Here is a 14807-nt window from a genome sequence, read left to right as displayed (position 1 = left end):
GCGGCTCTGCTGCACCGGAAGGGGGAGCCCTGTCCGATGCTGAATAAGCCTTGAATCTCGAAACAACAGATGGAGGGCTCCTGCTGCGACCGAAGGGGGCCACGGCTCTACTGCACCGGAAGGGAGAGCCCGGTCCAATGCTGAATAAGCCATTAGTCTCGAAACGAGCAGCAGCAGTATCAAATTAAGCGGGGCGCTGCGGCATCAAATGAGCGGGGCACTGCGGCGGCGGTATCAACTGAGCAGCGGTATCAAATGAGCAGGGCACTGCAGCATCAAATTAAGCAGGGCACTGCGGCGGCGGTATCAACTGAGCAGGGCACTGCGGCGGCGGTATCAACTGAGCAGGGCACTGCAGCGGCAGTATCAAATGAGCAGGGCACTGCAGCATCAACTGAGCAGGGCACTGCGGCGGCAGTATCAAATGAGCCGGGCACTGCGCCGGCTGTATCGAATGAGCAGGGCACTGCGGCGGCAGTATCAAATGAGCAGGGCACTGGGGCGGCAGTATCAAAATGAGCAGGGCACTGCGGCGGCAGTATCAAAATGAGCCAGGCACTGCGGTGGCAGTATCAAAATGAGCCGGGCACTGCGGCGGCAGTATCAAATGGGCCGGGCACTGCGGCAGCAGTATCAAATGAGCCGGGCACTGCAGCGGCAGTATCAAATAAGCCGGGCACTGCGGCGATTTCTTTTAACTGATCAGAATTAGATGGGCTTTCTTTGTGTGAAAATTATTGGTCCTGATATAGCTCTTGAAGGCATCTGATGACCATCGACCCAGAGCTTGGATCTGCTGCTATGAGAGACCTTTTTTAACTGCAGTTACTACCCCGATTCTGAAGAAGTGGCGGGAGGAAATTATTATTGCAACAAGGCCTGCGGTGCTAGCGGAGGCAGTCTCGCGCTAGCGACTGCTACGTGAGCTGGAGGCCCGGCTACATGTGGCGCTGCGGCCGGAAGAGCCTCGGTAAAAAGTTGAGCCGAAGCGGGAAGCGAATGAGGTTTTGCTGCGGTGAGAACTGGGGCGCGGCCCAGGCTCGTTTAAGACCTGCCGCTGCGACCCAAAGCTCGAGGAGAGCCGGGTCTTGTGCGGGATAATGATAGTGTCAAGTGGGCGAGTTCGAGGCTTTGCTCGATCTATTGGCCGCCTTAGCTGATTTGCAGGATGAAGAATAGATCGTACAGATCAGCTTTGTTTACCCTCCGTGAGAATGGTTCGTCGGGAAAAAAAAAATCAGTGTTTGCTTCCGCCTTCAATACTATCCACTTTCCGATCGGAGGATATATTGGCATGGCCGAATGATACGAGGATGTCGGGGAAGTTGGAAGTCTCGCCGGTGGAGGCGAGGTTAAGCCACGGTGTTGTGGAGAGCGTGTGGCTGGTCGAGCCGAGCGACGGCCGCGATGAAGCTCGGCGGCGGTGACTGGCGGAAAAGGAATGAGCCTAGGGCCGGCAGATTGCGACAGAGGATACGAAAGATCCCCAGTACAGGTCTCGTCGTCGTACGGAAAAAGTTGAGTCTGTGATATAATGGCTAAAGGAGCAAAACCGAATGCTGGAAAACTTTCGTGGAACTGAAGGTAAGTTGGCTGTATATATACACGTATGTGCTTGTTAAGGTGATTAGCTGACGAGCTCCACCTGGGCCAGACTGATTGATTATCTGATCGTGCTCCTCCCGAACCTTGTTAATAAAACATCATTTTATAAAAAAAAATTTACAGCAAAATAAATGAACATTTAAACAATTCTTGCAAAAGGTGTTTACACTTACTTTTTAATAAACAAACAAATGTGGTAACATTCCTTTTATTAATTTAAAATTCCTGACAGAATTTGTGCTTCAAACACCTTTCCAATTTGTTCATTTCTGAAAGACCCTTCCCCTCCCCCATCTATTATTTCTTTATTTTAAATGCACACATCATGTATCACTATTATAGCCATTTACTTTCATTATGAGTCACACAGCCTTCAGAAATGCATTAAACTGAACATGTTGAGTGCAATGTTAAAAACAGAAAAGATGCTGCTAAAAAGTCCTTTAAAAATAAGCCAAACCAGTCAGGATAGCAATGCATTGTTACTCCTGGGTGCAACAGATGAGGTTTGAATCTGGCTAATTCGTGATAAGCTTCATGTATGTGTTGCCATCAAAAAGAGAGTTTTCGGATTAGCTGTGTCATTTCCCATTTTCTAAAGGCAAATATGTATTTGCTGAAGCAACATTCCTGTGTGTATCATTCCATAACTCTACACACAATGCCAGAGGACTATGACTAATGCTTTGGACACAGTTACACTTTGTGCCTGACGCTAACAGGACTCACTCGATATGCTTGAAAACCACAACTCTCACATTAACCAAATTTCACCATGAAATCAGCAGATTTAATTTAGCTGAACAGCTGTTTCACTTCCAAACCCCTGGATAGCCATTATTGCCTTGACTGCTTCTGTAGTCTTGTGCATCGACCGCCCGTAAGGTCACATTTGCATGGTCTGCTATCTGCACTCGTTCATGACTGGAACTGTTTGGAATATAGCTTTGGAGAAGAGTTTAAAAGGTGAGCTTGGTACTTTGTGTCTTCCTAAAAGTTTGGTTTTAAATTAACCTATTAATAATGTTGATGGAAGACAGTGCATGACTAGTTCAGGTAAATGTTAACACTTTAGCTCCTGGGATATTAGCTAATAGTTAATGGAATGATCAGAACATTCCTAATTATCTTTGTCAGGGAAAATCAGTGATTAATGATTAGTCTGGGCTCTTTTCTGTTTAAGGATAAGATAATTCCGCACAGATGGAATAATTAATATTTTTTTCCTTTACGCTTATCAAGGCTGCATTTATTTGATCAAAAATATTATGTGAAATATTATTACAATTGAAAATAAAAATTTCTAATTTTATATATTTTAAGATTTAATTTATTCATGTGATGGTAAAGCTGAATTTGCAGCAGCTATTACTCTAATCTTCAGTGTCACATGATTCTTCAGAAATCATTCTAATATGCTGATTTGGTGCTTAAAAACATTTATAATTATTATTATCAATGTTAAAAACAGTTGTGCTGCTTAATATTTTTGTGGAAACTCACTTTTTTCTAAATTATTTGATGAATTGAAAGTTCAAAAGAGCATTTCTTTTGAATAAACATTTGTATTTTAAACAAAAAACTACTTTATTTTTTAAGTACAATTTTTCTTAAACATTATAAATGTCTTTACTGTCCCTTTTGATCAATTTAATGTGTCCTTGCTGAACTAAAGTATTAAAAAACCTTTAAAAACAATAAATGAAAAATTTGACAGAAAAAAACTTTTTAACAGTGTATATGTATAAAATATGGAATTGCAAAAATGATTTTATTTTCTAATGAGCTTTTTTGAACACTGAACACTGTCACTGCTCAGAAATACAGATAGTCCCGCCCCCAGACTCACATCATTGGTTGAGTCTATGTTGCTGTGTCAGACTGGTCAGGATATAAAAACTGGTCTGTGTGTGTGTGTGTGTGTGTGTGTGTGTCAGGGAAACCAATCTGAATGGCTTACTTATAGCCTCTGAATATTAAACTGGCACTAGACAAAGTGTTTAACATTGAAAAAACATTTTTTAATATCGTCTAATATTATGCTAATGTAATTAGAAACTAAAAACAAAAATTAAATCATTAACTCTGACATTAAGTTGAATACTGAAAAGCAAATAAACTTGCATTCATACGCTATTAGCACAGTCAGAAAACAGCTCTTTAAATCTTATGAATGCCTGGTGAATGTATTGACAGAGGTTTTCATGCCTACCCCAGGTATTCGGTCTTTATCGGCAACCAGGGGAACTGCTAATCCATGCAAACGCACAGCGTAGTGGGACGACGGGAACAAACCTAGAACCTCATTACCAGCGTTCTGGCAGTAAGCATGTCTGACCTCTAAAAAATTAGCTGCTCTGGCCAATTCCACACAGCCTGCTTATGAATTCAGGTTTTAAAACCTATATTTCATCTGGGACAGCGAGAAGAGTCAGAGCAAATGCAGGTCAACACTTTATCAGAATCTGGTGGCCTCTCAGTACTGCAGGTGGCAATATCAAGGACCAACAGAGCTTTATATTAGATAGCAGAAGAGAGAGAAAAAATTGTCCCAAGTGAGGCACAAAGTCACAACGGCAGAAATAAGTCTGAAAGGGAATTACTAAGCAGTTGCTAGGGCACAGCTTGGCTGCTTACTTATTTTTCACATTTAAAAATTGCTAGTAAATTTCACAAATAATTACAAAGAATCTGCAAATAATGCATTCAATTAAACATGAATCACTGAAGTACTGAAATAGTATTTTCTTATATTTCAATCATTTTTCAAATTAATTTTTACAGTACTGGTGAAAATTGCAAGTCTGATTAGAAAGTATTAAGATGCTGTCACATTTACCATTGTTGGCGAATTTTCGTAGGCAAAATCCAGTCATTTCAACTGGAATCCACACGAATGAAATTGGAAAAAAAATTCTAGAGAGTGCTAAATATTTCCATATGCAGACTTCACATGAATTCACCACACTGACCAACAAAAATCTGCTTGGTTTGAAAATGACTTCTGAGCTGTGTTCATATCGCTACATTTGACAATGGACCTTATTGACCACCAAATTTCACAAAGATTTCACTACTGTGATCACACCTTAACCTGCAAATTTTTAGATATTATTTCCGTGCATAGCACAATTGGTGCAAGTAATGTGTTAAAGTTGAATACTTAGGGTTAGTAGTTTAAGCAATAGTAATGAGAGAAAAACTACACACACACACACAATTTGGTTTAGAAACTATGTTCACTCAGAAATTTCCAGTTAAATCACAAATAATTACATAGAAACAGATTAAATTAGACGCTACATTTTTAAGTAGAAAGACTGAAATAGTATTTTCCTGTAAAAACATACTCCAGTCTGTTTTATTTACAACTTAAAAAAAATATTTTTTACAGTGTACGACAGGGTTTGCAAACTTTGACCCAGCACTGAGAATAAGTGCTCATATATGGCACATTTCTTTTAAATCAACAAATGAAAGATGTCTCCACAATAGCAAGGTCAAGGTGGATGTCATCTCTTCCAGCCCTTTGATTAATATTGCAGACCCGCAGCAAACAACCAGAACAGTAGATCCAATCGCCATTTATCAATGTCCATTCAAAGATTGGAAGCATCCTATATGACAAATGAAAAACATTCTGTACTTCATCTACCCAGTCAGCATTTAATGTTATGCCATTTATTTGTATTCCGCTAACATACGTCTCTTGACTAAAGTAAATCCAGATGGACATAAAGAGCAGTGATTGTTAAAGACAGGACGATTACACCACAAAAAGCTTTCTGTTCACATTAACCTAATTTAACAATTTTCAAGCAACAAAAGCTACCTACAGGGAGAAACATTTCCGCTTTATCTGTATAACAGCTTTCATTTCAGACTTCGCGGCAGAGGGAGATTAACGACAGACTCGTTCTTAATTAGCCCAGATAAGGCACATTGTCAAGACTCAGTCTTGTAGCACACGATTGAGAACACTATCTCTATGCTGAAGGTAATGAAGCTAAGATCTATCTCTATGCTGAAGGTTCCAGCGTTCGCTTCTGTGGCAATTACTGATAGCACACGTACATCTCGGAGACGTCTATTTGACGTCTACATTTACATCTGTAAGATGTATTTTTTAGAGTGTTTGCTCATCTGCTATACGTCTATAGGACGTTTCCTTTTAGATGTCAAATAGACGTGTATTAGATGTCTTTAAGATGTTTATGACTTAGAATGTATGTAAAACTGACATCTGAAAGACGTCTGTCAGACGTTTGTAGACAGCAGATGCTTTCCAGATCAAGAGATCTTTAACAGACATCTTGCAGACGTGCGTGTGTCGATTAGGCCTCTGAAAAGCATTGTATAGGAATCAGACTGTTGAAGGGAATTAGAAACGGCAACATTAACCTCCGAGGTCATTATTGCTCAAAAAAATGTGGCTTATCAACGAAGTTCCACAATCATTTAAAGGCACAGTTCACTTAAAAATGAAAATTCTGTCTCACCCTCATGCCCTTCCAAATCTGTATGACTTTCATATTTCTGTGGAACATGAAAGAAGATATTTTAAGAAATGTCTGTGCTGTTTTGTCCATACAATAGAAGTCTAAATTGTTTGGTTACCAACATTCTTCAAAATATCTTCTTTTGTGTTCCACAGAATCATACAGTCCTACAGATTTGGAACGACATTGTTGCGCGAGTAAAAATGACAGAATTTTCATTTTTAAGTGAAGCAACATTAAAGTAGTCAGTTATATACAGTATGTATGTGGTATATTTCAAATCTTTTGAAGCCATACAACAACTTTGTGTGAGGAAAAGACTAAAATTGGAGGCCATCGGTTCTTGTCACCACGTCAAGTCTGTGCCATATGAGCCATTTTTGATTTGAGAGCTTGAATGATTCACTCTCAAATGAATGATATGAAAGTGAAAAATGACTTCGATTTCAACCCTGTGGTCACTATAAATTGTTGCTGAATGGAAGAATGCTGTGTGAAGACTCCTTTTGTATTTCATAGATAAAAATAACAGCATGTGGGTTTGGAATGATATGAGGGTGAGTAAATAACGACAATTTATATTTTTGGCTGAACTATAACTCTAATGGACACATTCCCTAGGTTTCCTATGGTCACTTTCACTATGAAAACTTCAGAGTGATTCTATTGACCAAATTCCAAGTTCATTTGAAGATTTCATGAGCTTTCACTTCACAGAGTGTCTCAGAATGTTCTCCAAATAACCTTTCGAGGCAAGACCATGTACTTTGGAACCACAGAGTAGCCACTAACCACAGTTCAGTTGTTCAGCGACTATTGCTTCTATTGCTTATAAAGGATAGTGTAATCTACATGCTTCAATTTGTGCCGTGAGCATTCGCTGATAAAATATTGTACTTAAATTTAGTAGCAATGCAAAAATGTCTGAGGTATTCTAGTACAGGTGGAAAATTGTTTATAATGCTGTTGCTGAATACACAAAAAGCAGATTCAAAATACAGCAGAAATATAATCTATACGTCAAAGAAACTGAATATAGTATCCATCTCTAAGAGAAAAACAAGACCTTCTCGAAGTAGACAATGCTCTGTACACATATTTGTCTTTCTGCTCCATTTATTGTACGACTCTTTTCCCAAGGGATATTTTCCTTACAAAAGACAAAGGTTACACTGGACACAATGCATTTGCGAATCCAATGTTCCTATTTTTCATCAGCCATTTGCTGTTTGTACATTGGATAGTCATTACAGTACCATCTATGCATAAGCACGGAGCAATTATCAATGTAAACAGAATGGAACAGAACAGAATGTTTTTGTGTTTTGTCCCTACAATGAAAGTCAATGGGATCCACTGTTGTTTGACTTTGTCTACAGATGAAAATAGCTTTTGGAACAAAATGTGGGTGACTGAATGATAACAGAATATTCATTTTTGCAGTGAACTATCCTTCAGAACAGACACTCAGAACACCGTATCAACCAGGGGCGTTTCCTCCGAGGAGGCAAGGGTGCCTCCTCCTCAAGAGTGCCTCCTCAAAAAATTGAATGAGAAAAATAAATCATAATACAAAAATAAAACAATGCAAATATATTACAAAATATGACAGAAAAACGTATAAATCATAAATTTTTCTAAAGTAAAACTGTACAACAGTGTAGTGGGGGGCGGTATGACCAAAAATTAATATTACGGTATTTTTCAAAATTATACCGGTTTCACGGTATATGACGGTATTTTTATTTTTATTTCCCATGCATGACCTGGTGTAAAACACATTTTCTACTGATTGAGAGAGGAAATAGGCTACTGCAGTAGATTGATCGACCGGGTGTTAACCATATTTTCTACTGATTGAGAGAGGAAATACTGCAGTATATTGACTAAGAATGCCCTATTTTACTGTCATGATGAGTGAATATTGTAGAAAAATTCCACTCTAAATAGTGACGAAACATGACCCATTTGTACATGTTAACCAGGAGTCACTCTCATTTATAATCGCGACATCGTCTGATAAAATCAACATGCATGTACAGTAGATGCATGTTGAGCGGCTATGCGGTGGTTTTGGCTATATTAAATTTTTGTCTCATGCAGCGCACTGCCTGCGTCTGAGTAACAAACTAAAAAAAAATTAGCATTATATTAATAGACGAACTATGCTCATATTTATAATTCCAAACAGTCAGTAAGCGACAGGTGCTAGGAAACGCTGTTTTGTACTTATTTATTGACGAGTCGGCTGTGGTACGGCCAGCTGAAAGCGATGCTTCTCTGCCGCTCACTGCACAGAACAGACGCCGAGAGAGACGACACTGCGCCGGGAGAGTCAGACCTCGCGCTCGCGTGGCAGCACTGGCGACATCTTCCAACTGAACCATAGCTAAGGTTTATCCAAAAAAGTTGCTAGGTTTGTCAGTATATATATTCTATGGGAAAAAGCCGCTAAAAGCGTCTGAAAGTGGCTAAATCTAGCGCTGAAGTTGCACTCACGTATGTGAGACGCGGGAGCTGATGGCAGGGGGCGGTGGATTTAAACGACACCGGTATTGCGGTATTTTAAAAATATCATAAGAAAAATAAACACCGGTATTCGGTATGAACCGGTATACCGCCCAGCACTACAACAGTGACACCAACAGGTGTAAAGTTACAGCAGGAGTCCGTGTCTCTCATGTCTCCCCTGAGCCCATTGAGTTTTAACAGACCCCTTAAAACATGCGGTGGGTTTGGTGGAGGAAAACTGAGAATGAATGGGTGATATGATTGGATTTGACTGGTTATGATTGACTGTGATTGGTTCATGCGATAACAGCAACACCCTGGAAAACACCCACAACAATCATGGCATTGCATGGGCATCTCTCATTATTCTTTTTTAAGTAAAAATCAAGTTTAAAACCATGTTGTGCATAAACTTAGACTTCCAATGTTTCTTTCTTTAAATATGTGGATTTATAATTTAGTGCTCAACCATACTTTGAAAACTACACTCAAAGGAGAAGATCAGATGAAAAAATTCTAGACATTTGGTTTCTATTTCTTTAAAAGTCCTTCATAAAATATAGAATTCTACTGGCTTGGCTCGCAGAATTATACAAAAAGCATTTTTAGCTCCAGCTTTGAAAAGAGTCTCTTTTGCAGTTTGTTCAAATCCTTGACAAAGCTTCTTAATTGTTAATGTTCTCTGTTTCCTACTAGTCACTGTTTCACCACCCACAGGTCTGAGTTTGAACTCAAACAGCTCAAGTGTAACAAATAGCAGCATCCTTGGACAGAGAAAAAAAGGGGGGTTGGAATTTATATTGGGTTTGAATTTCAAACCGGGTGCCTAGTTCTGTTAGATCGAGTTCGGCTTGCCAGCTCTTCCTAGGTGTCTTACCTGGCAGACTGATGGCCCTATTTCCTTTTCCTGCTCGAACACATCATCCTGTCCAACACAGGGATGTCCGTGACACATCGCACTTCCGGAGTGACAGAGTTGCTTTGTCAGAGTCTCTCTAAAAATCAGGTACACAAGATTTAAAGTGTGCTGAAAGTACAAAGGGACAAACAAGGTGTAACATCCCCTCCGTTTGATTCTTTTGGATCAGATTTAACGATACGATAAAGTCGAGTGAGTATGCTGCCTCGGTCAAAACGACCAAAGTAAATCTAGCGGGATCAATTCCATTACACATCTCCGAGTCATTGCACACTAGAGACTCCGGCAATCAATTCTTAATCAAGACATCAAAGCAACCACACTACTGTTCTTCCCATATACTGCCTTTCTGAGATGCTGACAAGAAAAAGAGTGTTAACACAATGACAAGATGATTGTAACTATGAATCACGGTGCAAAATTTGACTTATGTGTACTTTCAAAAACGTCTCTCGATCAGCTCGCTTTGACAGTCACACTGTGACTTGTGAGTTGTGAATTTGCCTTTCTCGGATCAAGAAAGGTGAGATTTGCCTCATGTGCTGTTCTTCTCACTTCACTGTTACTCAAGAGACGTCCGGGTTGTATTGAGAGTATCGAAAGTCCCTCAGAGTCACGGGATGATGACTTTGCCCCAACATGCCGAGGGCTGCAACATGTCTCGTCTGCCCGGTCTGATCTCGTCGCTCCCCGCTGTGACAGAACGGCCCGTAATTAATCTCTGGAGCGGGAACAATGAGACTGCAAATATCAAGGTTCAGATTTGTAGGGGTTAAGGCAGTTTGGCACAAAGGAGAGCTGGGCCCGAATCGCTCTAGTGACATTTCTAACACGATGAGTTAAAAAACAAAGAGAGAAAGTGGTTGAATGTATCATGAACTTGGACGAAACTGAGGACCAAAACATTTAGTCAGCTCTTCATTATGCTGATCTAACAAATTGACACTACAGTAAAAAAAGACTTAATGATAGCCAGGCTTAGTGTGTTGCAGAAAAAGTTAAATGTTTCTTAACCTTTGGTCGCATAATGGAGCATCACGTTTGTCTTGGCGATGTATTAATGTAAAAACTGATGGTTTGTCTTATCTGAATGTAAAGCAAGAGTCAAAATATTGAATCATTATACCTAGCAGTGTACTGTAAATGCAGCCACTTATGTATGGAAGCCTGTTTCCAAGTAAAAACTAAATTAATAATGTTATCGCGACTCTTTATTTCACAATTCTGACTTTATTTCTCACAATTCCAAGTTTATATCTCACACAATTTTGAGTCGACATCTCGCAATTTGACTTTTTTTTTCTCAGAATCATGAGTTTATAACAAAATTCTGACTTAATTTCTAGCAATTCCATATTTATATCTTGCAATATTGACTTAACATCTCGCAATTACTATTTTCTCAGAATTGTGAGTTTGAATACAAATCCCACAATTCAGAATTTTTTCTCAAAACTACAAGTTTATAACACAATTCTGACTTTATTTATAGCCATTCTGAATTAAAATCTCGCAATTTTGAGTTTTCATCTTGCAATTCTGCCCCTTTTTTTTTAGAATTCCAAGTTTACATCTTGCAATTTTGAATTAACGTTTCACAAATCTGACATTTTTTCTCAGAATCACAAAAGTCTGACTTAATTTCTAGCAGTTCCATGTTTATATCTTGCAGTTTTGAGTTATCTCAGCATTCTGACTTTTTTCTCAGAATTGCGAGTTTATAACACCTCTGACTTTATTTCTAGCAATTCTGAGTTAAAATCTCGCAATTTTGAGTTTTCATCTTGCAATTGATTTTTGTTTTGTCAGAACTCCAAGGTAACATCTTGCAATTTTGGGTTAACATGTCACAATTCTTACATTTTTCTCAGGCTCAGAAGTTTACGACACAAAATTATGACTTTATTTCTAGCTATTCTGTGTTTATATCTTGCAATTTGAAGTTAACATCTCACAATTTATATAATAATATATTTATCACCCTAAATCCTAGTACATCCCTACAACTTACAATTTATTCTTTTTTTGTGGTTTATTTTTATGCATGTGTATTTTATTCACAAGCACGGCTAACGCTAATATAATGAGCATTAGAATGAATTTTGTTCAAAATAGTTTCTTTAACTATTTAATGCTCCTATAACTTTTATTTCTGGTCGGCGTTACAGAGCACCGAATACCAGGACAGCCAGGCACAAGAACAGTTTCTTTCCCCAGGCAATCTGCCTCATGAACAGTTAATGTTCTCCCATTGTGCAATTAAAGTATGTGCAATAACCTTATACCTATTTATCACCCTAAACCCTAGTACATCCCTACAACTTATTTTATTTTATTCTATTCCCATTCCATCTATAGCACACCTGTACATACAATTTATTCTTTTTTTGTGGTTTATTTTTATGCATGTGTATTTTATTCACATCTTATATTTTTATTATCTGTGTGTTGTTGTTGTCTCCGTGTACTGGAAGCTTGTGACACTATAACAAATTCCTTGTATGTGCAAACATACTTGGCAATAAAGCTCTTTCTGATTCTGACTCTGATTCTGACAATTCTGGCTTTTTTTTTCCTGATTCTGAGTTTATATGTCTTTCAAGAGATGCCTAATTTCATGGACAAAAGGATCTGTCTGTATCACAAAATGCATATTTTGTTTAAGAAATGTTTTGGTGTATTCCATTTTGCATGAAGTCAGGAGTGTCTTCATATTAGTTTTTTGTAGTGGTTTCAAGAATAATGAAATTGTCACTGACATTGGTATTGACCTCTGACATTTTGTTCTTGCAACAACCCTACATATAAGTACTTGTTAAAACACAAAAAAAAGCTACTCTCTCTGTCACTAAAACAGCTAACCGACTGATGAACACTGTTTATGAAAATACATGGTGGCTGAAGAACCCTTAGCAAACGGTGGCTAAGGGAGGGGCAGTAATTATTCCCTCCACTGTCAAATCAGAAATGCACCCTGGCGTGCCGTAAACAGCAGCACCTGTGAGCTCAGGAACAGACCTGTTGTCTAAATGCTGTCAGCATCGCCTCTTTGACTCACCGCGAGCTGCTATTGTGCGAGACAGACAACAGTCACAAAAAAAACACCTGAGTTTTTCTATGCTGGATAAGCCTCTGGTTTCTTAATTCATATTCCACAGGTCAAAACTTCAAAAAAGAACATCTGTATTTGTCAAATCGATCACGTTTACTGAAAATCTCACATAGGAGGATAAATATCATAATATGGTTAGTCTTTTCCTGCAGGTCAGTGCTGTCTGTCTGACAGCTCTTCACTCAGGTTATTAAGAATCACAACAAGTACAAAAACATCCACAATACCAGAGTTAAAAAATAAGTAACATCCTGGTCCAGGTCTTGTGTGTTCCACATAAAGCGTATTTTAACACATACTCAGCAAATAGACTATTAACGCAAGACTAAAGAGCATTAGCTAAACACATGCAATGAGTCTGCCTGTTTTTTTTTTACAGTCAAAGACTGAGCATAATGAAATCGAAAGATTCTCAATGTGCAACACAACAGGAAAAATGTCACAAAACACTTGCACTGACACATAAGGACAAACTTTCATTGCCATTGCCTCTTAACTGCATAATGCTTTCAGACTAATATTGTATGTTGTGAATATATAAATATAGGCCTCTATATTTCCAGATGGCATTAGAAGTGCTGAAGCTCCATACTTCATTTCCAAGGAAATAATGTTGATTATGCTTTTAACACTGAATGCAAACAAGTTCTATTCTGGGTTGGCAGGTACTAATAAAGATATGTGAGAAAAGTGTTTGAAAAAAGAAAGTGAACTAACTAAAAAAAAAAAAAAAAAAAGACATTCAAATTCCATTTTTAGGCCTGGTTGCTCATCTAAAAATCGCGATTTCAAATAAAGTGAGACAAATTCAATTAAATCTCCCCCACAAATATTTTGTATAAGATACAAGTTAGTGGAATTATACAAAAATTCTGGGGATCTTTTTTGTTGAAGAACACATTTTGATTTGTCGTTTTCAAATACACACACATAGATAAACACATAAATAAATAATCATGATGTTTGTCCAGAAAAATGTGTGAACATCCTTAAAACATGATAAATGTAATTCAGATGCAAACTTTTTTTTTAATCAAGTTTATTTTTCTTCCACCGTTTTCCAAGTTTTAACAAAAAGTCTAACATATTTAGTGATATTGTGCCTTGTTTCTAAGGATGTTTAGATGAAGAACAAGACTTTTTTTTCTGTGTCGGATTGTAGCACAGGTTGCATGTAAACTACAGTAAGACACCTGTTTAGTTGCTGTTAATAAGTATGACAGACTCTTTACCATATGTCAGTGACTGTAATGAGCACATAAGAGCTGCATCCTAATACTCACGATCTGTGATATAATATCACAGCATCATTCATTCATGGGGTTCATTCAATGTTCTTCAAAATCAAAAGAACTAGAATCCCTTGAATCGTTAAAAGCGCCTCACAAATGCTGTGTAGTGTCTAGCCTAGGTATTGAGTTCAGTATGTTTTGAAACACAGCCACAAGAAGTCACACTTACCAGATTCAACACCGTTTCGACTATATCTCTATTGCTGACCTCGCCGACTTGAATGAGACCGGTGACGACTGCGAATTTCGTCTTGATATTCCGAATCGGAACCGAAGGGTTTATCACCCCGGCCGGTAGCACCACCGACCCGGAGCAAGACATCATCATCATCATGTCACCGGTACCGGAGCTCGCGGCAGCTCCGTGCTGCCTGTGGCCGGGAGGAGGTGCTCTGTCGCCCGGCGTGGCCACCGGCTGAACGCTCGCCATATCCAATCAGCCGCGGTGTTTAAAAACAGCGCTGTATCATCAAGAACAAGAGGTGTTTTGGTCAAATCAAGTTCGATGAGATATATACAGCCACGTTAAGGGGGGAAAAAATCTCCGACAGTGATTTAATATCCACCGGCTGTGCAGTAAGTGTCCAAACGCATGTGGAAGGTTCACAGTATAGGTCTACAGATGCTCCACACACTGTACTTCAGCTCTTGCTTCCCTCCCTGATTTGTGTTCAGTGATGTAGTATGTGGGTTTGCATTAATTACCCTGGGTGTACCGATCAAATGTTTCTCATGCTGGGAAAACGCCCTCTATGTGCAGTAGGCTACCGTAGGCTGCAGTGTGCGTCCTGTCTGCACCTTCATGGGTCGAACGGAAGATACAGATTAGTGCTGGGCGGTATACCGGTTCATACCGAATACCGGTTTTT

At 38.9% G+C, this 14807-nt stretch overlaps 1 protein-coding gene across 1 annotated transcript in view; it reads right to left on the bottom strand.

The window, feature by feature from the left end:
* LOC107704698 (neurobeachin-like) overlaps positions 1-14750 on the bottom strand; it is a 282564-nt gene extending 267814 nt beyond the window's left edge. The window contains exon 1 of the mRNA XM_016507685.1: positions 14108-14750. Within this exon, the coding sequence (XP_016363171.1) occupies positions 14108-14368 (261 nt within the window). The 5' untranslated portion in view covers positions 14369-14750. The remainder of the gene's footprint in view (positions 1-14107) is intronic.
* Positions 14751-14807: the final 57 nt, after the last annotated feature.

Source organism: Sinocyclocheilus anshuiensis, unplaced genomic scaffold (assembly GCF_001515605.1).
Source record: "Sinocyclocheilus anshuiensis isolate Anshui unplaced genomic scaffold, SAMN03320099.WGS_v1.1 scaffold758, whole genome shotgun sequence".
Lineage (NCBI taxonomy): Eukaryota > Metazoa > Chordata > Actinopteri > Cypriniformes > Cyprinidae > Sinocyclocheilus > Sinocyclocheilus anshuiensis.
Note: the sequence above shows the minus strand (reverse complement) of the source record. Positions and strands in the feature narration are given on the sequence as shown.